The following is a 24535-nucleotide window of genomic DNA, read 5'->3' on the forward strand; positions in this document are numbered from 1 at the left end:
TTTGACTACATTTCATGGTTCCTCGTGGTGGGGGTCCTCTTCCTGGATCACATCTGACAATTCCATCTCCATCCTCACAATGAGGAAGGATAAGAAAACACTCTGGGCTCATTGAGGAAGGGAGTAACCCTTTCATGGGGCCCTCCCTCAACGTAATCATTCACCACAGCCTAATTTTTTAAATACTGTTTCCTTAAGGATGGAGAATTAAACAGGTAAACTTTGGGGGACACAAGTATTCATGCCACAGTGCAGACCTACAGCCTCTCAAGTAAGGGTCGTCCTCCACCACAATGACCTCTGTCCACTAAAGGGATTTCATGCTCCGAACTACAGATTTACAGGGATATATGTGTGCATATTGCAGCCCCTGGTCTTCCATATATTATAACATTGTCATAAGAACTTTGAATGGACTGGATGTAGTCTCCCATTGCCAAGGATGTTCCCACCCTGCTCTCACATATGTGACGAACAGTAGTACGAGCCCAGGGACACATGTAGAGCTGTGGTCTCAGGTTAGGAGACCCCTTAGTGAGGACTGACAGAATCCTGTGATGTTTTAGGCTGCACTGGAACCTGGAGCGTCTGTCATCCCTGACTTTGCTGCCAGAACATCATCACTGTGACGATTGACCAGAGACAAGGACATAGAATTTCATCCTTGTCTTCCATGTACTTACATTTCCCCAAGCACACTTCCATCCTTAAGAAATAAGGGATGCCATAGACCTTTCCAGAGAGTCACTACAGTCCGATTCCCAACACCTGATCCTGACCAAGATTCCTAGATTACATATCCATGAACATCTCTCATTCAGAGGGAAGGAGGCCTCCCATGTGACCCTTGAACAAATCACAGTAAATAACTGGGGTCCTTCCAGAGGCATCTTCCTTGCCTTTTCTTGCAGTATATCTGGTCTCTTGACACATTCCGCTCAATTTCTGATGTCCCCCTGGCAACATCAGTCCTGGGCTTAGTTCCTTGACTATGTGTGAGAAAGTGAGGGTGACCATCGCCCTGTCATCTCCTCAGCCAAGTCCAACCATCCCACTTCCTAGGGTGTGTGACACACTCAGGAGCAGGGTCATCACACTGAGAATCTTGCACAGTAACCTGCGTCCGAGGACCCCAGATGATTAATCTGGAGATCAGTGATTGTGACAGGGGTGTCCAGGAAGAACAAATAGCATTCTGAGCAGCCTGGGGCTAAGTGGGATTAGCAGTGTTTGTGTTGATCCAGCCCATATATTCTAGGCTCTCTCCTGGGGCTTTTAACAGAGCATAACTTGTGGAGGTGAATCCAGAAGCCTTGAAGGAGACCTGGTCTGAGGTCACAGGATTCCTCCCTTCAGCCCTAGATGACACTTACTGCACCTGGGAGTGGAAACCTGTGGAGAGGAGGCAGGAATGGATGGAAATTCCCCCTTACAACCCCTGGTGCCCCCCTTGACAGAGGAGAAAAGGAGCCCCTTACCTGTAGCCACTGCCACCAGTTACGGGGCTCTCCAGCATGACTTCACGGTGACCAGCTTTGCCATCATGACTTCTGTAGGGAAGAAGTGGCTGTGGATGATGCTTTCAGGGCACAGGCACCCATATTTAGTGAAGTCAACCTCTTCTCCTTTGCAGAGTCATAATGAAAACTCCTTCCTACCTGGTTATCTGACTCCGTCTTGGAGAAAATAGAGGACACAGGGAACATGATCCATGGGATAATCAGGGTTCAAGTTTGAATCAGTGTTACCTGATGTGTGCCCCCTATCATGCCCCTGAGCTCTGTGCAGACAAAGCTCCTTCCACAGAAGAACAAGCCCCTATAGGGCATACTCCTCACTAAGAACCTACCTTTAAGGGACAGAGAGACATTATGGATAGTTCTGCTCTTTAATATCTGTAAGTTTTATTTCTTGGATCAGAGTCTCCACCTCCTTAATATTCAGATATAAAGAAGTTCCAGAAAGTCCAGGACTGACTGTGGTTTCCTTGTTTTATTTAGTTTGGTAAATTCTCTCATCAAGTTAGATATTTAGGCTACATCGGGTCCCCACTTGTCTTACTTTTTTTTAATAAAATAATAAAGACCCAGGCCCTCAGGGGACATGCCTCCCGAGTTTCTTCTCCACCTGCTCCTGAAGCAGCTGCCCTGAGATCATGAGTTCTACATGCCACCTGCTGCCCAACCCCTACCCTGCAGGGGAGGGTCTTGTCTGGGCAGACAGGGCATGGGTTTCTCAGTGTCTGTTGTCCAGAAGTAGTCAGAAGCTTTGAGGGACACTGATGTGTCAGGATCATCTGCTTTCATGTCCCATGTGAGTATCACTGCACATGGCACAAATGCTAATGCACTTCTACTGCTCAATAAATCACACACACACACACACACACACACACGCACACACACACACAGTGATTATTTTCATGGTAATGACCCCAGTCCCCACTTCTCCCCAGTCCCAAGCACTTGGCAGGATCCACATTCTCACCCCAAAACATGAGGGACCTACTCTGAAGACAGAACAAAAGCAAACACGATTGATATATGGACTGGAGCGTGCCTGCCCTCGTGTTTTCCTGTTCATCCAGCACCTGGAACCTATAGAGTCCATGGTGAAAAGGTCAAGTCTGGTCAGAGTGTGTGGACTATGACAATGCAGTGCTCCACTGCTTCCCCCGGTTCCCTGAGTGCCCCCTGCAGCCCAGCCTCAGTTTTTCCTGCAGGCAGGTTTGTGTCTGGGCTCTTGCTGACTTCCCCTCACTGTGTTTCTTGCACAGTAATACACAGCTGTGTCCTCGGTGCTCGCAGAGCTCAGCTGCAGGGAGAACTGGTTCTTGGAGGTGTCTCTGGAGAGGAAAGCTCGGCTCTCAAAGGACGGGCTGTAGTAAGTGTTCCCAGTTTTTCCTAGCTGTCCTATCCACTCCAGCCCCTTCCCTGGGGATTGGCGGATCCAGCTCCAGTAGTAACCACTGGTGATGTAGTAACCATAGACAGCGCAGGTGACTGTGATGTTCTGTGAGGGATTCACAGTTCCTGGGCCCCACTCCTGCAGCTTCACCTGGGACCAGACACCTGGGGACAAAGGCCATCAGTCCCTGTCAGCCACATGCCATCACCACCATCCCATAGGCCCATGTCTGACTTCCAAGACACTCACCCTGGGGGGCTGTCACCAGGCACAGGAGGAGACCCAGCACTCTCATCTTCTAGGGCTGCCTTCTACAGAGACTCAGCCCTGTGTGAGGAGAGAGCTGTGAGCCCCAACAGACCAGGGTAGCATTTAACCTGGAGCTGGAAAGCAATTTGCATGAAGGGGACTCTATTTTCATAAGTGGGAAGAGAGTGAGGCCAGTATCCTTGTATGCAGTGAGAAGGATTATTTTCTTGGACTAGGTGGCATAGGTCAGGAATGGGTTAGTAGCTTGTTTACGTGTTAACTCTGAATCATGCCAAGGTACAGCAATTTCCTCTATGTTAACAGTTAAAGCTGAACTGGATGAGGGATCACACAATTTTATTTTCATAGAATATTCTAGTGGATATTATAACCAATTAATGTTATGCCCAAACATCTTCCCAAGTCCAAAGAAACTCATGAAGTACACACATCGTTTCCAGATGGGATAATCAGAGTTTCAGATGAAAAACTTCAGGTAAATTTTCATGTGAAAATATTACAAAGAACATTCTTTCCCTTGCCCTGGCTGAGACCCTTGTGCCTGCAGGTGGTGATGAATGCACAGCCTCTGTGTCAGTGAAACCCAGAATATGGGCAATGCAGTATAGGACCTGCTGCCAAGCACCGAGCTCAGACCCTAAAGCTGTCACAGGAATTCCACACACTGTGTCTTTCCTTTCATCTCAGTTCCCCAAGTGCAGTGAAGTCCCTTCCTTCAGCTGAGCTACTCAGGAATCCTCCCATTATCCTAGAGCAGAGGGGTCCTGAGACCTGGGGTCACCTTCCCCCACTAACACACAGACACTGACACTGGGCCAGCAGGTGTCCTGAGACGTGTGAGGAGGAAGGGACCTGCTTCATAGTCCTAGAAGGTCAGGTTGGAACCTGCCATCCCCATGTTCAACTGAAAGCCTGTGAAGGGATCTGGAGGCGGATGCCCTGGGAAGGGTAAACGGCACATGAAGGCCAAAGTGATAGATTGAGGGAAACCAAAGTGCACAGTAGGTGTATCTTTAATTCTATCACTAACCTGAGGAGGAACACAGGATGGGATTTAACAGACCTTTACATGTCTAAAATCAGGTTTGCTTCCCCAAGTCTCCATCTACAGAATTTTCCAACTGCAGTGCCTGTCATCTAATGGTGGACAGCACAGCCTGGTGTGCATTTCACAGACTGAGGATACCCATGTACCGAAGTGAGACTTTCTCAGGTGAAAAATGTCTCAGGAGATTCCCACTTTGTCAACAAGAAATCTGAGCGAGGGTTTGGGGCTCCAACATGGGACTGAGGTGACCTTGTCATAGAGATGGCCCCCCTCTCCTGCTGGTGTTGTGGGGACCCTGTGAGGGCCCCTGAACGCAGGGCAATGGTGACCAGCATGAAGGAAAATGAAGTAAATTCTGAAACAGAGAAGTGGTGAGAACAGCCCTTCCAGTGAGCAACACAGCATTGTACCGGGTGACACCTGTGCACACTTCTCATTGGAGCTGGTGTGATGTCTGTGATATCACATACCATAATTGACATTCACCGTGAGAATTCATTTTAAATGGACACAGTGACATTACGTACATACAAAGCCTTGGACAACCGTCATCACCTTCCAGATCCAGAAATTCTGTTTCTCTCACTGAGTCAGTGCCATTAAATAGTAACTCCCACCTTCTGGCCCCACTCCAGACACCAAATTCTGCATCTGTCCCCATGCCCTTGACCACTCCAGGTCCTCATGGATGTGGGTGCACACAGCCACTGTGATCCTGAGATGACCCATTTCTCTGGGCACTGTGTCTCCAAGGCTCATCTGTGTTCTTGCAACTGTCTTCTTCTTCATCATTTTAAAGATGATGACATTGTGTGGTGAGGATGGAGCAACTATTGTTATTCAGTGGCCTATTCTTTCTCTGGTTTCACAAGTATTAAGTTTATTTTAACAGTGTTTTTTTTTTCCTGCTGTTTTCCTGATCAAGAATGAGGGGTCAAAGCACAAGGAAGGCAGAAAACAAACTCAGATGGAGGGTGTCAACATGTGATAACATGAATAGCACAGGAATCCCCTGTGACTAGAGGCTGTGCTTAGTTAGGACAAACAGTAATGAATTCTGTAGTGTTATCATCCTCTGTCGTGGCCTCCTGTCTATCCTAGAAGCAGTAGGATCAGGACAAAGGGGAAGTAGAGACACATCCCAAGTCACAAAGGCAGGACTGATGGGGTTCTTCATCTGAAAGGAACTGGGTCCATCTCCAGGTTACACTTAGTCTGGAGTCCCTGGGACAGGGGCACACATCCTGCCCTGGGGCTCGGAGGAAATAAGAGACTGTGACAGAAAGGATATACAGGGGGAATCATGGAGGAGGGGGGCATGAGGTTCACAGAGGTGTCTCAAGTTTAGTTCATGGACAAGGACACAGCCCTGAGATGCAGGAGTGGCCCATGTGCCCAGGATTCTGGAGCCAGGGCCACAGCTCATGTGGATGCTCCATTTCCAAGTCCCTCAGGTGGAGGATCCAGTGGCCTCCTGCAGGTCTCCAATTTGTCAGGCTGGGCCCCACATGTAAGGAAGGGCAGCCAATCTCACCCAGTTCACCGGTAAAAAATATGTTCGCAGAACCATGACTGGTGTGGCCAGTTCGATTCCCATTCAGGGCAGCACATGCCTAATTTGTGGCTATTTCCCCAGTAGGGAACGTACAAGAGGCAATCTCTCCTTGTTCAATGTCCAACAATGCAGGGGAGAGGAAAGTGGCTCACTGCTCCCAGCAGTCATGGGTCCTGCCAGGGCTGATCTTTCACATGTGTGATGATCTGTGCTGTGTGAGGAAGAGGGTGAACTCAGCACATGCGTTCAGAACCGCAGGCTCCCATCGCTACACTGGAGCAGGGGAATCATCCTCAGCTGAGGCTCAGTGAGAATTTTAAAATGGTTGGTTTGTCAACAAGAAAATACAGACTGTACAGAGTTAGGGGGACAATAAGAACTGGGATGAGAAAGTAACTTCATCTGCTTAATGAGTTCTTTTTTACTTTTTATGGTTCAGGGAGGGTAAGGAATTCAAGACACATAAAAGGAAGCAGGAATTGCCCCAAGGGACAAAAGGAGGTGAAGGAATTAAGGACCTTAAGGGAAGCCCTTCCCCAAACCCTCTAGGAATCATCTTCTGAGCTGGACGTCTCCCTTTAATTGCACTGACACCCCTGGTGTCCTGATCCCCCCGTGGTGACACTGATGTCCCTTGTGCTCAGTAATGAGCCCAATGGCTTTGATGTCCCCTTCTGTCATGATCACTCCCCGGTTGTATCGATGTCCTTGGTGTCCTCAAGGATCCATGGTGACAGTGCTATCCCTTGTGCACATGAATGACCCTGACGGTCACTGATGCCCACATGTAAAGAGCAGCCCCTGCATCTCCATTATCTTGTATCCCTCCATATCTAAGGATTTGCCCACATAAAAGTATTTTCATTGAAAATATGATTGTGTTTGCCATTGCGAAAAAAAAGTGTCTAAAAGTTATGTAATGTTCATAAAAGTATCAGTAAAGAATTCTAATTACTTTTAGATGTCAGTTAAAAGCATGGTTTCTAAGACTTAAGAATTTTAATGGAAAAAAACTGTATGATTTTATAATAGAAGATATCAGGTATGAAAGCACTTGTTGAAGAATGAGAAGATGATACCTTGTTATAATGTTGGTCATTTCTGAATGAATTTTTAAAGGTTAGTTAAAAGGGAATGCGTACAACACAGAATGACTGTCTATCAAAGAAAGTTTATGAAATTAAAGTTTCGTGAAACGAAATCTTGTTTTGTAAGCAAGGGAAATTATATAGTTCAGCTGTATGACAGATTAAATTAGGTAAATTCATATAAATTTCTAAAGGAAAAAAATTGTTTAATCTTCTTCAGTCTGTTATAAGGGAAACACTGTTTTACTTTTGCCTAGAAAGAAAAGACTCTATATTTTTTAATTAGATGAATGTGTTATATTATGTTACTCAAGTGTTTAGTTATTTAAAGACACATATTGTTCATTAGAAGGAGAAAATTTTGCTAACCTGTACTATGTTCAGTACCTAAATTTTTACACTGTGTAAATAAATATCCAATAACAATATTTTTCATAATGTTATATTATATTTTGGCAAAGAATATTTGACACACTTCCCAAAGTCTAATTTTTAAGACACTTATTGTTGACCTAAAATTAGCTTTGGGTCATTCCAATAAGTTCCTGTAATGCCACATGGATCTGTATAGTGTTCTTATAAAGGAGACATTTTGAACCAACTAGGCCTACTTGATATTGTACATGGTAAATTATGTTACATAAAGCAATAGCCCTGGATGGAGTTGCTGAGGGGACTCAGTGTCGGCCTGTGAACCAAAGGGTTACTGGTTCCATTCCAAGTCAAGGCACATGCTTGGGTCAAAGGGCAGGTCCCCAGTGGGCAACCACACTTGGAAGTTTCTGTCCCTCTGTTTCTCTCTCCCTCCCCTCTCTCTAAAAATAAAGAAACAAAATCATTTTAAAAAAGTATGCTTTCATAAACAACAAAAATAAATAGCAAGGTTCTTATTACACACACATATTTTTTTATGAAAATGGATACTTAGAAATTAGAGAAAAATATCCAAGAGTCTAGAAAGTTTTGATAGGACTTTCTCTCTCCTCAGGTTCACCTGTTTGCAAGTCCTCTGTGACTATCCCTGCACATGACCATACTGCCAATGCACTTCTCCTGCTCAACAAATTACACACACGTACACACTGTGATAATTTTCATGGTGGTGAGCCCAGGTCCCACTTCTCCCTAGTTCCTAGCAGTTTATTGGGATACCCACTGTCTCCTAAACAAATGAGGGGCTTCTTTGGTGACAGAACAAAAGCAAATACGATCAATGTGAAGACTGGAGAGAGCCCAGCCTTGTGGTTTCCTGTTCTCTCAGTACCTGGAAACAGCAGAGGCCATGGTGAGAAGAACCTGGCTCATCCTGGTGAGGATCAGACCCAGGGACAATTTTCCAAAACAGTGGAGCCAATACTGTTCTAATTTTGGGGAGGAGGGTCCATCTAACAGTGTAGAGGTTCCAATTCTCAGAGGGCATTGCCTGAAGCCTCAAGAGTAGTAATGCAGTGGACACTGGGCCAGTGTCTCCCAAGGAGCAGAAGCAGGATCTGAGGCAGAAATAGACGAGTCAGAAATTCGATCAGGCTTGCCCCAGTCTGTGGACCATGACACTATAATGATTCATGGCTTCTTCTGATGTACAGAACACCCCCTGCAGCTCAGCCTTCCTGTTTCCTGCAGGGAGGTTTGTGTCTGGGCTCTTGCTGACTTCCCCTCACTGTGCCTCCTACACAGTAATACACAGCTGTGTCCTCGGTAGTCACGGAGCTCAGCTGCAGGGAGAACTGGTTCTTGGACGTGTCTCTGGAAATGGTGGTTTGGCTCTTTAAGGATGGGCTGTAGTAAGTGCTTCCACTATAACTTATGTACTCGATCGACTCCAGCCCCTTCCCAGGGGGATGGCGGATCCAGCTCCAGTAGTAATCAGTAGTGATGAAGTAACCAGTGACAGGGCAGGTGAGAGAGAGGGTCGGCAATGGCTTCACTGTACCAGGGCCCGACTCCTGCAACTGCACCTGGGACTAGACACCTGGGGACAAAGAACATCATTCCCTATCAGCCATGTGCATTCACCACCATCCCATAGACCTGTGTCCTACTTCTAAGATACTCACCCTCAGGGGCTGTCACCAGGCACAGAGGCAGACACATCAGTCTCATTTTCTACACACAGGTGTGCATTTTCCAGAGACTCAGCCCTGTGTGAGGAGGGAGCTGTGAGACCCCACAGCCCAGGGGAGGATTTAACCAGGAGCCGAGAGATAAATTTGCATGTGATGTATTCTATTCTCATAAGTGAGAACTCAGGCCACTGTTTCTCTCTTACCTGAGCACATTTCTTCTCTTGGTCTTCATGGCGTAGATCAGGAACGGGAGGGTAGTTGGGTTATGTGTCAACTTTGAAACATGTCAAGGACCACCCTTCTTTCTATGTGTAGTGGTTAAAGCTGGACTGGATGAAGAATCATACTATTTTAATTTTATAGATTATTCAAGTGGATCTTAAAATTGATTAACATTGGGCTCAAAAATCTTTCTGAGTCCAAAGAAAGATAAGTAATAGACAGATCTTTTCCAGATGGGATAATCATAATTTCATATGAAAAAGGGCTTGATGTAAATTTTCATGTATACATATTGCAAATACTGAAGTCTTTCCCCACCCTGGCTGAGGCCTCTGTTTCTGCAGGTGGCAGAGGAGATGCACATTCTCTCTCATTCCAGCTCCCAGCAAAAGGCCTTGCACATTAGGACCAGCTTCCAGAGTCCAACACAGACCATGAAACTGACATGGTTGTTACACATGCTTTGTTTTTCACATCGTCTCATTTCCTCCAGGGCAGTGCAGCCCCATCCCGCAGGTGAGCAGCTCAGGAGGCCTCCCAGGTTCTGAGACCACATGGGGCCCTCACCCTGACTGCACCTCCCGCAGAGTCACACAGACACTGACTCTGGTCCAGGAGGTGTCCTGAGAAGTGTGAGGAGGATGGGATCTGCTTCCTGGTCACAGAGGGTCAGTTTGGAACCTGTCATCACTGTGTACACATCAGAGCCCACGGGGGAGACCTGGAGGTTGATGTCTTCAGAAGGGTTATCATGAAGGTCACAGTGACAGATGGAGGGAAACCAAAGTGCAAACAAGCTGTACTTTTATCACATCACTTAAGTGAAGTGAAACACATGGTGGGACTCAGCAGCCTGGTAAATACTTAAAACCAGGTTTGCTTGCCCGAGTCACACTCCCTCCATCCAAAGAAATTTCCCCCAGCAGTGCCCACCATCTAATAGTGCACAGCGAGGCCTGGGGCTCATCTGAAAGACTGAAGACATCCATGAACCAGACATGAGACTTTCTCAGTTGACAACAGTCTCAGATTCATCCTATGTTGACAAGAGAGCTGAGACTGAGGGTCAGGAGCGATCATGCGGGACTGAGGTGAGGTATGCGAAAGGGATGGGCACACTCTCCCGCAGGCTTCGTGGGACGCCAGTGAGGAGCCCTGAGCACAGGCCAACTGGGCTCAGCATGAAGGAAAACGAGGTGGATTCCAAAGGAGAGAAGAAAGAACAACTATTCAGTGAGCAGCGCACCGTTGCTCCAGGTGACACCTCTGCTCTGTACACATTCCAGCCCCCACCCCCAACATGGAGGAGGGAAACTCAGCCCCTTCTATGCCCCAGTCCAGCCCAGTGACATGTATCATCACCTGCCCCAGTGAACCTCAGCCTGGACATGGCATTCCCTCACTCTCATGTCCCTGTGAAGCTGCCAGAACACATTTCAGGTGAGCACCTGGGTGTCTCCATGTCCTAGATATCAAGGAGCTTTATTGACCATGACCTCAGATAAGTGGAGCCTGTTGAAGATTTTGTCATTTTTATCACTCTCAGGCCAGGTGAGAGCAGAGGGAAGTGCTGGGTACCTGCATGCAGGATGAAGCAATATGAAAATTCATGGGATGAAGTGTTTCCCAAGAAGGGAGGTTACATTCCATGCCTCACTGTCCTCTGTGGGCTGAGCATCACAGTCAGTCGCTTGTCTCCCACACCATCCTGCTGACACCATGGGAAAGAGGGTGCTGGGTCCTATTTACATTCCACCATCATTGCATTTCCCCTGAAGAGACACTTGGACACATGTAATACACTGTACCATCTAAATCATTCACTTGCCCACTGTCCTTGTCCCTATGCTTCCACCTCACACTCCTCTCTCGACCCAGGGACACCCATGGCCTGAATCTTAGGTGAGGCTCCCCATCTTCCCAGAGTCCATTTTTCTGCAAACATCCAGGGGATAGTCTCACCACTTCTGAGGTTCTTGCCTACAAGTGAGCTCCACAGAATGACCTTCCATGTCACCCTTGCTAGGACCCATGATGCTATTCCTGCTCTACAGGTTCAGGGGGCTCCATGACTCCTGGGACTCCTGTACACATCCCTATTTAGCACTGGTGTGATGTTTGTTGTATCACATATAGTAATTATAATTTACTGTTTGAATACATTTTAAATAGACACAGTGACATTAAGTCCATCCACACCCTTGGGCAACCGCCGTCGCCATCCAGGTCCAGAAAATCTCACTTTCTCACAGACTCAGTGCCATTAAATAGCGATTCCCTCTTCCTGTCCCCACCCCAGACACCACATTCTGCATCTGTCCCCCGCCCTTGACCACTGCAGTTTCTCACAGATGTGGATGCACACAGCTACTGTGATACTGAGAGTGACATTTTCTGCACATTGTGACTCCAAAGCTCATCTGTGTTCTTGCAACTGTCAAATTTTTCTTCTTTTAGGGTGGATGAAATTTTGTGTTGAGGATGGAGCACATCTTGCTGTTCATTGTCCTATTTCTTCTCTATAATATTCAAAAGTATGTAGCTTCTTGTAAACAGGTGTCTTTGCTGTTTTCCTCATCAGGAAGGAAGGTATTCAGCGCAGAGAAGGCAGACAGAAATTCAGGTGAAAGGAATCAACAGGTGGCCACATGAAATGGACAAGAAGCACCTGTAACCAGAGGCTGGGCTTAGTTAGGACAAATTGTAATGATTTCCATAGTGAGCTCGTGGTCATTTCATGGTCTCCATCCATCCTGGAATCAGCCAGATGACGAAGGGAGGGAAGGAAGGAAACAGCTTTTGAGGCACTTGGAGGGCTGGTGTGGCCCTTCATTGGACAGGGACTTGGTCCTCCTCCAAGTCACATGAAATTCTGCCTGGAGTCCATAGGACAGAGGAGCAAATACTGCCCCTGCCCTCTGGCTCTGTGGAAAAAAGAGAATGTGGTAGAAAGGGGGTTCAGAAGAAATGGAATAGAAAGTGAATGTGAGGGTCAGTCCAAGGATACAGCCCTGAGGTGCAGCAGGAGGCCAGGGGCTCTTCTACTCATCTCACAGTCCATAAGTATTCCCCCACAGGAGACTCATATACACTTAGGACATACGTATTCCCTACCTAACACCAAATTGTCTATAACAACAGACTTGGTCATAAGGATAAGACAAATGCAGCAGAAAGCCTGTCTCAAGCCATTAAAATGACACCTGAGAGATTTAACGTTATCACAGAGCTTTCAGTATGTGCCTGAGTGTGCCCTCCCTCTGCTACCACTGGGCTTGTTCTGTAAATTGTCTACCAAGGAACATATTCCTCTAAAGGCAGCAGCTTTGTCTCAGGTCTAATTGCTACACATACTCCAAATCCAGAGGGCTGTAACAAGTTCAGGGGGACCCAGAGGTGACAAGTTCCCTCCTGAAACCCACAAGCAAGTAATTAAATTACTTTTATGCAGATGACATTCCAGGGCAACCAGTTAACATTCACCCAAGTGGCATTAGATCTCCTCAGAGAAATCCCAGGAAATGAATATTTCTTTGGATGGAGTCTAGGAGGCTGGTGGGGAGCAGCTGCACATCAGCCTGTACTGCAGAATATCCCCAAGAATTTTATCACCCAGAGACTATAAAAACTGACACCTAACATGCTAATATTAAAAAAAAAAAAAAAAAAAAAAAAAAACAAACTTGAGTCCCTGTAGCTAAAGTTGCCTTGGATAATCAAAATGCCTTAGACTACATACCAGCAGAACCAGCAGAATTTACATGACCATCAATCACTCTGGTTTTTCTTACATTGACCCTTCAGCTCAGATAGAAACCCGCATCGCCAAAACAATGCACTGGCTACCTGGCATCAACTTTCATTGGATCACCATACCCGTTTTTTTATGTGAAGTCCAGTTTGGTCTATGGGTATTTTCATGGATACCCCAGGAATTCAGGTCCAAATGTAAAATATAAATGTACCTTTAACGATTCTTCTGTTTATAATACTTGTCTGAATTGTTTCACAGATCTCTCTATAACTTGTTCTTCCCATGCCATGAAAGTAGAATCTTATCTTTAGTGTCCTGCAGAAAATACATCTGCTTTTAAATCTCAAGATTTTGTTTTCCAACAGGCTTACGTTTTTTATTCCTTCAGGATTTTTAAAGGCTATGAGCAGCTCCATAGATATGGAGGAGAATTGACAGGGTGGGATTGTAACATAGACGATAAACTACTGTTATGACTTCCCATGAAATAGAATTAAGTTAAGATGCACTAAGCAACATATACAACTCACCTATTGACAGTGTTTTACAAGTGTATAGCAAAGGCTCCCAATCCCAGCCCTGCTGTACAATAAATAACCTTGAATACAAATTTGGCTGACACAGATGACACAATGCAGGCATTTAACTGGTACAAAAACAGTTCTAGAATGATGACAGTGATGGTCCATGTTGGGACAGCCAAGACACTGCCTGCATATCCCCAATCTCCGTATTTTTTGTCACTCTAACTCCCTATGAAAAGTGTACCTTCAGTGAGAGATGTTCATGGGCTTTCAGATGAGAGTATTTCACCTTCCTGGGTGTCAACACATGAATGAAAACAATCTCTTTCACCTCAGCCCCTGACACTAGAGTTTTGGCTTTTGAGTGTCAGACAACCTGGCCGCCTTTTGATTATACTTCATGGTGTCCTTCACTTCTAGTGAGGTCCCTCTTCCTCCATCACATATGACAATTACAGCTCAGTCCAACCATGACAGAAGGGTCAGCTAAATCTCTGAGCTCACTGATTAAGACAGTAACTTATTCACAGGGCACACTGTTGACCCAATCATCAACCAAAGCCTCACTTTTTAGTACTGTCATCTTTAGGTATGAGGAATTAAACATATAAACTTAGAGGGGAGACTCATGGTCACCCTGCCACCACCTTCACTTCTGTCCACTCAATGGTTTTCACACTCCAACCGGCAGATTCTATGTGAATAAATATGTGCATATGGCAGCCCCTGGTCTGTCATAAATGATTCCACTGTCCTAAGAATACCAAATGGTTAGGGTGTGGTCTCCCTTTGTCAAGGATGCCCCAGCCCTTCACCCTCCTGTGTGATGATTATTAGTACTGGCGAAGAGATAGAGACACATGGCATGTGGGGCTGTGCTCTCAGAGGATGACACCCCTTAGCGCTTCTCCCTGAGCAAGGAATGAAAGAATTCTGTGATGTCATAGACAGTGCTGGAACCTGGAACACTTGTCCTCCCTTAATTTCGAAGCCAGAATGTCATCTCAGTGATGATTGGCTAAAGAAAAGGACAGAATTTCATCTTTGACTTCTACATACTTACACTTCCCTGATCTCAATTCCATTATGTATACATAAGGGACATCTTAGGCCTTTCTGGGGAGTCACTAGAACCCCAATTCCTAAAACCTGAACTCACCCAAGATTCCTAGACGATGCCTCCATGAACGCCCATCATGCAGAGAACAAGGAGGCTCCCATTGAGGCCCTCGCACAAATCACAGTAAAAAGGGATCCTTCCAGGAGCATCTTCTGTGCTGCTTCCTTGTAGTGCCACTGGTCTCATGAATCTTTTACTGGATTTCTGATGTGCCCCTGGCAGCATAAGTCCTGGTCTGAGTTCTGTGACTGTGAGTGAGGAGGTCAGGGGGACCATCATTGTCACTTCCTCAGCCCTGTGCAGCCATCTCACTTCTTAGGGTTTGTGACACATTCAGGAAGTGGGTCCTCACACTGAGTCTCTTGCAGTAATACGTGGCCGTGTCCTAAGATGCAGGACCAATATTCTGCAGATAGAGTTTGGTGACGGGGGTGTCCATGGAGAAGAAATAGCATTCTGAGCAGCCCTGGACTCCGTGGGTATAGCAGTGTTGGTGTTGATCCAGCCCACATATTTTAGGCCCTTCCCGGGGTCTGTCAGAGCATAACTTGTGGAGGTGCATCCAGAAACGTTGGAGGAGAATTTCACTGACACCCCAGGCTTCCTCAACTCTGACCTAGATGGACCCAGCTGCACCTGGGCATGGACACCTCAGAGAGGAGACATCAGGGGGAAGACATCCTTCTTGGCTCTCTGTCATCCCCTCCTTAACCCAGGGCCTGGGGAGTCCATTACATGTTTGCACTGCCACCAGGAAGAGGGCTTTCCAGCTCCAGTCCATGGTGAGAGGCTGTGCCTTCAGGACTCTGCAGGGGAGGGGGTGGCTGTGGGTTATGTTCTCTGGGCACAGACATACCTGCATTCAACCTAGTTTACTTCTTCATATTTGCATATTTATAAGGAAGTTTGTCGTTTTAACATATTTGTCTCTACCTGAGAGAAGATAAAGGACAAGGGACAGTTCCCAGAAGAAGACTGAGAATCCAAGTCCTCATCACTTTTCGAGGATGTGTCTGAGGCCAGCCCCTGAGCTATGTGCAGACACCCCTTCTCCTGTTGATGTACGAGCCCCTGCAGGACATCCTGCACATTGTGAGCCCACATTTGGGTGACCACAGACCACTGGGCCAGTTCAGGGATTGATACATGAGTGTCTATATTCTGGCTCACGGTGTGTCTCCAAAATGCTGCATCGAGTGTGTTAATAAAACCACACTTATTCTCTGTTCTTTGGAATTCACATATAAAGAAACCATAGAAATGACCACAGTGACTGTGGTTTTTGCATCTTATCAAGTTTGGTAAATGTTCTGATCAAATAAGATGTTTTCAATCACCATATCCAACTATTACTTTAGATGTTTCCATGTTAAGCGGAAGACCCAGGACCTCACAGGAAATCTCTCCTCAGCTCCCTCTGTACCTGCTCCAGTGCAGCACCTATGAGCTCATGGGTCCCTTGTGCCCCTGCTGCCCAGCCAGTGTCCTGAATGGAAGGGTTATGTATCAACTCCCAGAGAATGGACATCTCATTGTCACTATTACAGAGTTGAAAGGTGTGCCTTGACTTCAGGATGCTCCTTCAAGGACACCATGTGCCTCAACATCTCTGCACAGACAACTGGCCTTACTAAACCCCCATGACTCTGCATGGAACCCAAACCTAGGCTCCATGAGCAACCAGGGTGTCCCTTCCCTGGAGCTGACAGATGTACTGATAGAGCTGATACCACTGAGTCCATAAGCTCTCAGGTTCCTTCGGTACTTCTGATGTCCTCAGGTTCCTCGCCATGAAGGTCCGATATGAATATCATGGCATGTAGTCAAATTCCCACTGCACTTCTACTCTTCAATAAATATCTCACACACACACACACACACACACACACACACACACACACACACACACACAGAGTGTTATGACTTTCATAGTAATGCGCTCCAGGTCTCCCTTCTTCCGTGTGTGTAGCAGTGTCTCCACATGATTTCTTGGTCTGAGATTGACTTCCTAAGTGAGTGATTCAAGGTCTGTGAGGGACACCCTGGTTTTTCAACCATTCTTGATGCTCCATCCTGAGGATTATCTTCCCTTCTGACCTCCAACCCATGGAACTCAGGCGCCAACATCCTATGTTTGGACAGACTTGCTGCTCTGTGGCCCACAGCTGTGTTTGTTAGTGGATGCCAGAATGACTGTCTCCTCCTGCACCTGGCTCTCAGTCCAGCCCTCATGGACATTCCTGCACTGATCAAGGAGACTCAGGTGAGGAGTCAGACACAGCTGGTGTTACTCAGGCTCCCTTTCAAAGATGGCCTTATCTCGAGTCAGTCATGGAGGAGCTGTGGTTATGTCCAACATTTAGACTCCACGTCTGCAAGTCCAGAAAACAGACAGGTAGTCAGATCTCACTTAGTTCCATGGACTGAGAAGAACATCTGTTTTGCTGTTCACTGTCCGAGGAATGTCACAGGTAGTTCCTACCTAGGAGAGCACTGAGAAAGACCCTATTTCCATACAAAATTGAACTTGCACTAGACTTATCAAGCAGGTGTCAGGTATGTTGACAGCATGTCATTTTAGTTCTTGCATATTTACCCTCCATGTTGATCTTGTCATTATAATGCATGATCACCCTTGGAACCCACATCAGGAAAACATCCTTTCTGAGCAATCATTCAATGATCTGATGAATCAAATACATCTGCATCGTTTCAGTAAATGTACATCACATGTCCCCACATGAAAGCAAACTGCAGTGGATTATTTTCCAAGATGAATGGATAAGTTTGTTTGCAAGATCCATCATTGAGGACCAGTGTATTTTGGAATATCATCATCTTGTCCTGGGAAGTTGCCTCAGTGGGCTCTCAGGCTAGGCAGTGCTGTTTATCCTGCCTCAGCATCATCCTTGGAGCACTCACAAGTGTCTGGTAGTGTCAATAAGCCTCACAGGTCTAGGACACACAGGGAAAAGTAGGTAACAACTTCTAAATTCTAATGTGACATGAATCCATGTGATTCACCATGTGGTCACTGAGTGCTTGGTTCTGTTTCAAGCTAACACTTGTGTAGGTTCTGATTGGGAAACTTGGGAAAACTCACATGACATCTGATTTATGACAGAATTGGTCATGTCTCCCTTAGAAGGAGAGCTGGAAAATGCATATGTATTCTTATATTTTTAAATAATTGATTTATATATATATATATATATATATATAATATATATATATATATATATAATATATATATATATAATATATATATATATAAATTTTTGAAATACATTTGTCTTCATTTACCCATCCTACATTACCCGGCCCCACCCACCACAACCTCCCCCACACTCAATTTTTCCCCACTTTGGCTTCATTCATGTGTCCTTCACATCTGTTCCTTGATCTGATGGTTCCTCTTCCCTTCCCTCTTACCCTCCTTCCTCTGGTCCACCTGTCCTCATTGATTTCTTCTTTCTTTCAAAATTGCTGATTATATTTTACTTGCCTGCTTGTTTTGTTGACTCGGTTCCACATATAGGTGAGATCATATGGTATTTGTCTTACACTGCCTGGCTTCTTTCATTTACCATAATACCCTTCAGTTTCAACAATGCTGCAGTGAAAGGTACTATTTCTTTCCCTTTATCTCCTGTGTAGCATTCCATTGTGTTAATGTACCATAGTGCCGGTGTCCACTCATTTACTAATGGACACTTAGGTGGCTCCTAGCACTTGGACATTGTAAATTGTGCTGCTATGAACATTGGGGTACACAGGTTGATTGGAATAGATGTTTTCAGATTCTTAGGGTATAATCCTAGCAATGGAATCGCTGGGTGCATAGGCAGTTCCATTTTTAGCTTTTCCAGTAAATTTCAAAATGTTTTCCACAGTGGCTGCAGCAGTTTACATTCCCATGAATGGTGGACTAGGGTTCCCTGTTCTCTGCAACCTTGCCAGCACCCATTGTTTGTTGATTTATTTATGATACCCATTCTGGCCACTGTGAATTGGTATCACAATGTGGTTTTAATTTGTATTTCTTTGATGGCTAGTGATGATGAGCATTCTTTCATATGTCTCTGGATCCTGAGTATGTCCTCCTTGGAGAAGTGTCTGTTCACGTCCTTTGTCCATTTTTAATTGGACTGTTTGTCTCCCTGGAGTGGAGTGATATGAGTTCTCTATATCTAGGAGACCAAACCCTGGTCCGAGGTATCTTGGCAAGTATATTTTCCATCCATGTGGTTCCCTTTTCATTTTGCCGATGTTTTCTTTGAAAGTGCAGAAGCTTCTTATTTGGAACAAGTCCCTTTTGTTTATTTTTTTCCTATATGTCCCTTGCTCTAGGGGAAATATTGGTGAAAATATGGCTGCATGAGATATCTGAGTTTCCTGCCTATGTTCTTTTATAGGACTTTTATGGTGTCACGACTTATATTTAAGGCTTTTATTCATGTTAAATTTATTTTTGTGTATTTGTGTAAGTTGGTGGTGTGATTTCAATTTTTTGTCCAGCTCTCCCAACACCATTTGCTGACGATGCTATTTTCACTCCAGTTTATTCTTCTGCCCCCATGGTGGAGTATTATTTAACCATAGAGACATGTGTTTACTTCTGGGTTCTCTATTGTGTTTCATTCATCTTTGGGTCTGTTCTTATGTCATTATGAGACGCTTTTGGAGTATAGTGATCTTGTAATATAGTTTGATGTGAGGTATTGTTATTCCTCTTACTTTGTTTTTCTTTCTCAAAATTGCTGCAGCTATTCAGGGTAACTTATGTTTCCATATATATTTCCAAATATTTAAATTATATATATATATAAAGTTTGTTCTATGTCTGTGAAATAAGTCATTGGTATTTTAATAGTGATTGTGTTGTATTTATAAGTTGCTTTGAGTAGTATGGGCATTTTTGATGATATTAATTCTTCCAATCCATGAACACGGTATATGCTTCATTTATTCGTGTCTTCCTTATTTCTGTCTTCAGTATTGTATAGTTTTCTGCATACAGGTCTTAAATATCCTTGGTAAAGTTTATTCCTAGCTACTTTATTTTTCTTGTTGCTATAGCAAGTGTGATTTTTTTGTTCTGATTTCTGATCCTGATATTTCATTTTTGTTATACTCAAATGTCTTCAATTTGTGAGTATTGACTTGGTGTCTTGCAGTTATACAAAATTCACTTATTAGGTAAGTTTTTGGAGGAGTCAATGAGATTTTCCGTGTACACTCTCATGTCATCTGCAAGAAATGATAGTTTTACTTCCTCCTTTCCCACCGGATGACTTTATTTCTTTTTCTTGTCTGATGATGTGGTTTGGACTCCCAGTACTATGTTGAATAGAACTGGTGAAAGCAGACGTCTTTGTCTTGTTCCCGATCTTAGTGGGAAAACTTTTAGGTTTTGCCCATTGAGTATGAGGTTGACTGTTGGTTTTTCATATATGGCCTTTATTATGTTGAAGTATGCTTTTATTATTCCCACTATGCTGAGTGTTTTTATCATAAATGGGTGCTGTACCTTGACAAATGCTTTTCCCACATCTATTGCTATCATCATGTGGTGTATGCACTTTAGTTTATGTGATGTATTACATTCATTGATTTGTGAATATTGAACTATGCTAGTATCCCTGAAATGAATCCCCCTTGATCACATTGAATGATCTTTCTAATGAATTGTTGGATGTGGTTTGCCAATATTTTGTGGAGCATTTCCCTGTCCGTGTTCATCAGCGATGTCAGACTGTAGATTTCTTCCTCAGAGTTGTCTTTATATGTTTTTGAGATAAGGATGATGCTCGCCTCATCAAAAGAATTTGGGAGTCTTCCTTCTCCTTGGTGTTTTTTGGATAGTTTGAGAAGGACGGGGGTTATCACTTGCTTAAATGTTTCCTAGAATTCTCCTCTGAAACCGTCAAGTCCAAGGCTTTTATGTGCTGGGAGTTTTCTGATTACTGCTTCAATTTCACCAGCTGTTAATAATTTCTTCAGGCATTCTGCTTCTTCTTTCAGTATTGGAAGGTTATAATTTTTTAGATATTTGTCCATTTCATTGAGGTTTTCAAATTTCTATGCATATAATTATTCATATAAATTTCATACACTCCTTTTCATTTCTGCACTATCAGTTCTTATTTCTGCTCCTTCACTTCTGATATGATTTATTTCGATACTCTTCCTGTTTTTTTGGCTAGTCTGGTTAAAATCTTGTGGATTCTCTTTATCCTTTCAAAGAACCAGCCACTGGATTGGTTGATCCTTTGAATTGTTCTTCTCGTCTTTATGTCATCTAATTCTGCTCTGATCATGATTATGTTCTTCTACTAGCTCTGGGCTTTGTTTGTTGTTGTTTCTCCAGTTCTTGAAGCTGCAGGGTTAAGTCGTTTATTTGAAACGTGTCTATCTTTTTTTAGGTAGACCTGTATTGCTATGAACTTCCCTCTCAGGACTTCTTTCACTGTGTCCTACAAGATTGTTGTGTGTTCATTTCCATTTGTTTCCAGAAACTTTATGATTACTTCGTTGATCTCATTATTGACCCATTCATTGTTTAATAGTGTACTCTTTAGTCTCCATGAGTTTGACAATTTTTGAGTGTTTTTTTTTCCTTGAGGTTGGTTTCTAGTTTCAAGCCCCTGTGGTCTGAGAGAAGGTTTCTTATGATTTTTATTTTCCTGAATTTGTAGAGGCTTGTTTTGTGTTCTTCCATGTAGTTTATCTTTGAAAATATTCCATATGCATTTGACAGGAATGGGTATTTTGCTTCTTTGGAATGGATGGTTTGATAAATGGCAGTTAAATACATTTCATCTAATGAATCATTCAGTTCCACAATACCCTGGTTGATATTTTCTTTGGAGGATCTATCCATTGTTTACAGTGGGGTGTTACAATCCCCTACTATCAGTGTGTTACTGTCTTTATCTTTCTTGAGGCCATCCAAGATTTTCCTTATAGATTGGGGTTCTCCTGTGGTGGGTGCATATAAGTTTCCAATGGTTAAATTTTCTTAATTAATCTTTCCTGTGAGTATTTTTCTGGGTCTTTTTTCATGGCCTTCGTTTTGGAATCTATTTTGTCTGATATAAGTATTGGTACCACTGCTTTTTTCTCCCTGTCCATTGCTTGTAATAGTTTTTTCCATCCATTCACTTTCATTCTGTGTAGGCCCTCTGTTTTGATGTGGATCTCTTGTAGGCAGCATAAGTGTGGGTCGTGTTTTCTTATGCATTCAGCAATCCTATGTCTTTTAGTTGGGACATATAATCCATTTACATGTAAAGTTATTATTGATAGGGGCTTACTCATTTTTTTCCCTTTGTACCTATGGTCCTCTCTTGCTCATTCATTTTCTTCATATTCTTCAAGAAATCCCAATACCATATCTCTTAGTGCTGGTTTGTTATTATTGCTTTATTTTAGCTTTCTTTTTCTAGGAAACTCCTTACTTCATCTCCAGTTTAATTGAAAACCTTACTGGATAGCGTAGTCTTGCCTGTAGGCCATCACTTCACTTCTTGGAATATATCTCATCATTCCCTTCTGGTTTGTAGTGTTTCTGTTGAGAAGTGAGCTCTTTCTCCCTTGCTGCCTTTAGGGTTCTCTCTTTGTCTTTGATATTTGCCATTTTAATTATGATGTATCTTGGAGTGGGCCTCATTGGGTTTCTCATGAATGGGAGCCTCTATGCTTCCTGGACTCGTGTGAGTTTTTCTGTCCTCCTATTAGGGTAGCTTTTCTTCATTACTTTTTGATACATGTTCTCCATCCCTTGCTCCGCTTCTCCTTCTGGTATCCATATTCTACGTATATTATTACATTTCAGGTTGTCCTGCATTTCCATCAATGCCTCTTAATTCTTTTTGAGTTTTTTTATTCATTTTCTTGCTCTTTCTGGGAGCTTTTGTGTACCTTGTCCTCCAGCTAACTGATTTGATATTCTGCTTCATCGACCTTGCTTTGTTTCCTTCTGCTGTGTTCTTCCACTCGAAAATTAAGTTCTTCATTGCTTTTGGCATCTTACTGATAGTTCCCACGTCTATTTTGCATGTTGATAAAGTTCGCAATAAGTTCCACATATTTTCCCTGTAGATTTTAGTAATTTTCTCTGAACTCAATGAGCTTCCTTAGAACAAGTGTTTCAAACTCAGTATCTGATAATTTACTTGTCTCTCTCTCATTTAATTATTATTTTAGAGATTGCTCCTTTCCCTTCGATTTTGTGGGTGTTTCTTTGTCTTCCCATTATTTTTGAGACTCTTCTGTTTTGCTTCTGCTTCTTAAATTGATCTTTCTTGATTTCATGATTTTGTGGTGTATGAGTCTATAGTAGGAGACCTTTAAAAAAAATTCTGGTTCTGTTACTGATGATGTCAGCTGTTGACCCCATCTGACATTAGGCAGTCTTTAAGAGACTTCCAGGAATCTGCTGCCTGTGTCTGTTTTCTCCAGTGTTAATCTAGTCACTCTGCCGTGACAAGTCAGGCTTAGTCACCACAGTGCAGGAAAGAGCCTTTCCTGTGAGTGTGGTTATTGTGTTCTTTCATGCTGCTGCCACTCTGGTAATTGCTCTGCCTGAGCATGATGGCTTTTGCTACGTGGATAAGGAGTCAGCGCTGGGATCAACCCAGACACTCCCTCAGTCATCCTCCCAATACCTCCATTACTGGAAAATTTTCAAGTGTCTCCAGACCACTCAAAGCCCCTTTTAACCAGAGATCTAGTACCTTTGACTTCTGCAGTGTACCTAGCACCCAGGCCTCTAAAACGTCTGCCCAGATCCAAACCTCCTGTGAGTGTGGCTAATGTGTCTTCTCATGCTGCTGCTACTGAGGGGAGATGTCTGCCTGAGCCAGATGATCACTGCCAAACAGGAGGTAATTCAGCACTGGGACACCATTGTCCACTTTCTTAGTTCTTTATCCCAAGCCTCCTTCTCCAGTCTCTCCTCAGATGACTCCAGGCCACCTTGCTTTCTCCTCTGCTAGAGCCCAGTGCAAGTGGCTTTCACTACAAATTTTTCTGTTGGCCCTTTACCTGTCTCCTGGCATCTCCATCCACCTGTCTATGGCAGAGAGCACACTGCTGCTTTTCACTGCTGGTTGTTATCTATGTGCTTTTTAAGCTGTGGTGCTGAAGGCTGGAGATCCCTGCTTATGGTTTAGACCCTGCTGTTCTCAGGGGGATCCAACTGGCCCTTTCAATATCGCACTTGCACTGCTGCCCATGGGTGTCTGTCCCGCCTTCTCAAGCCACTACCACACTCCTTACCAGATATGTTGTGCTAAAGCTGATTCTTCTGTCTCTTGGAGGTTATAAGGCTCCTCTTTTGCTATTGCTCAATTGTTTTCCAGGTGATTTCTCCACAATTTAGTGGCAATTCCAGATTGGTCCTGGGAAGAGGTCAGTGTGACTTCTAGTTGCTCCTCCACCATCCTGAAGTCCCTCCAATGACACATTTTTAAATAAAGATTTCCCTATGTATATAGTGTTCCAAAGTCTTTGGTGGCTTGGGAATTTGGAGATTGCTAGGTTAAATGGTTAAAATTCTTAAATATCTCGATCATTTTAAGTAGCCTAATACTAACGTGTTCATTGATCTGAGTTTCTTACTCTGGCTTCTTAACTCAAAGAAGGTAGAATGTGAATTTGGTTCTGTCAATAAACATACATTGTTTTTTATTTGAAATATTCCTCTTGAAAATATGAATGTGTCATCGGGGGAACGAAATTGTTTCTAAAAGTTATATAATGTGGATAAAAGTTTCAATAAAGAATGCTAATTTTAGTTGTCACTCTAAATCATGGTTTCTAAGATTAAAGAATTCTATTTAAGTTGGGAAGGAATTGTATGATTTTATGAGAACATAGAAGGTATGAAACACTTGTTAAAGAAATAGAAGATAATAACTTACTCTCAGGTTAGTTATTTCTGAATGAATTGAAAAAAAAGTAAGCTAAAAGAGAATG

The 24535-nt window shown here is 43.8% G+C and overlaps 1 gene segment (V, D, J or C); it reads right to left on the reverse strand.

Annotated features, from left to right (window-relative positions):
• Positions 1-1358: 1358 nt before the first annotated feature.
• Positions 1359-3202, reverse strand: LOC129076553 (immunoglobulin heavy variable 4-38-2-like). The segment is given in 4 exon segments: positions 1359-1392; positions 1479-1550; positions 2783-3071; positions 3157-3202. Coding segments are annotated over 4 exon segments (441 nt in total).
• Between the last annotated feature and the right edge of the window lie 21333 nt (positions 3203-24535).

This window comes from Pteronotus mesoamericanus, unplaced genomic scaffold (genome assembly GCF_021234165.1).
Source record: "Pteronotus mesoamericanus isolate MK-2021 breed Mesoamerican mustached bat unplaced genomic scaffold, CSHL_Meso_final contig_60, whole genome shotgun sequence".
In the NCBI taxonomy this organism is placed as follows: Eukaryota; Metazoa; Chordata; class Mammalia; order Chiroptera; family Mormoopidae; genus Pteronotus; species Pteronotus mesoamericanus.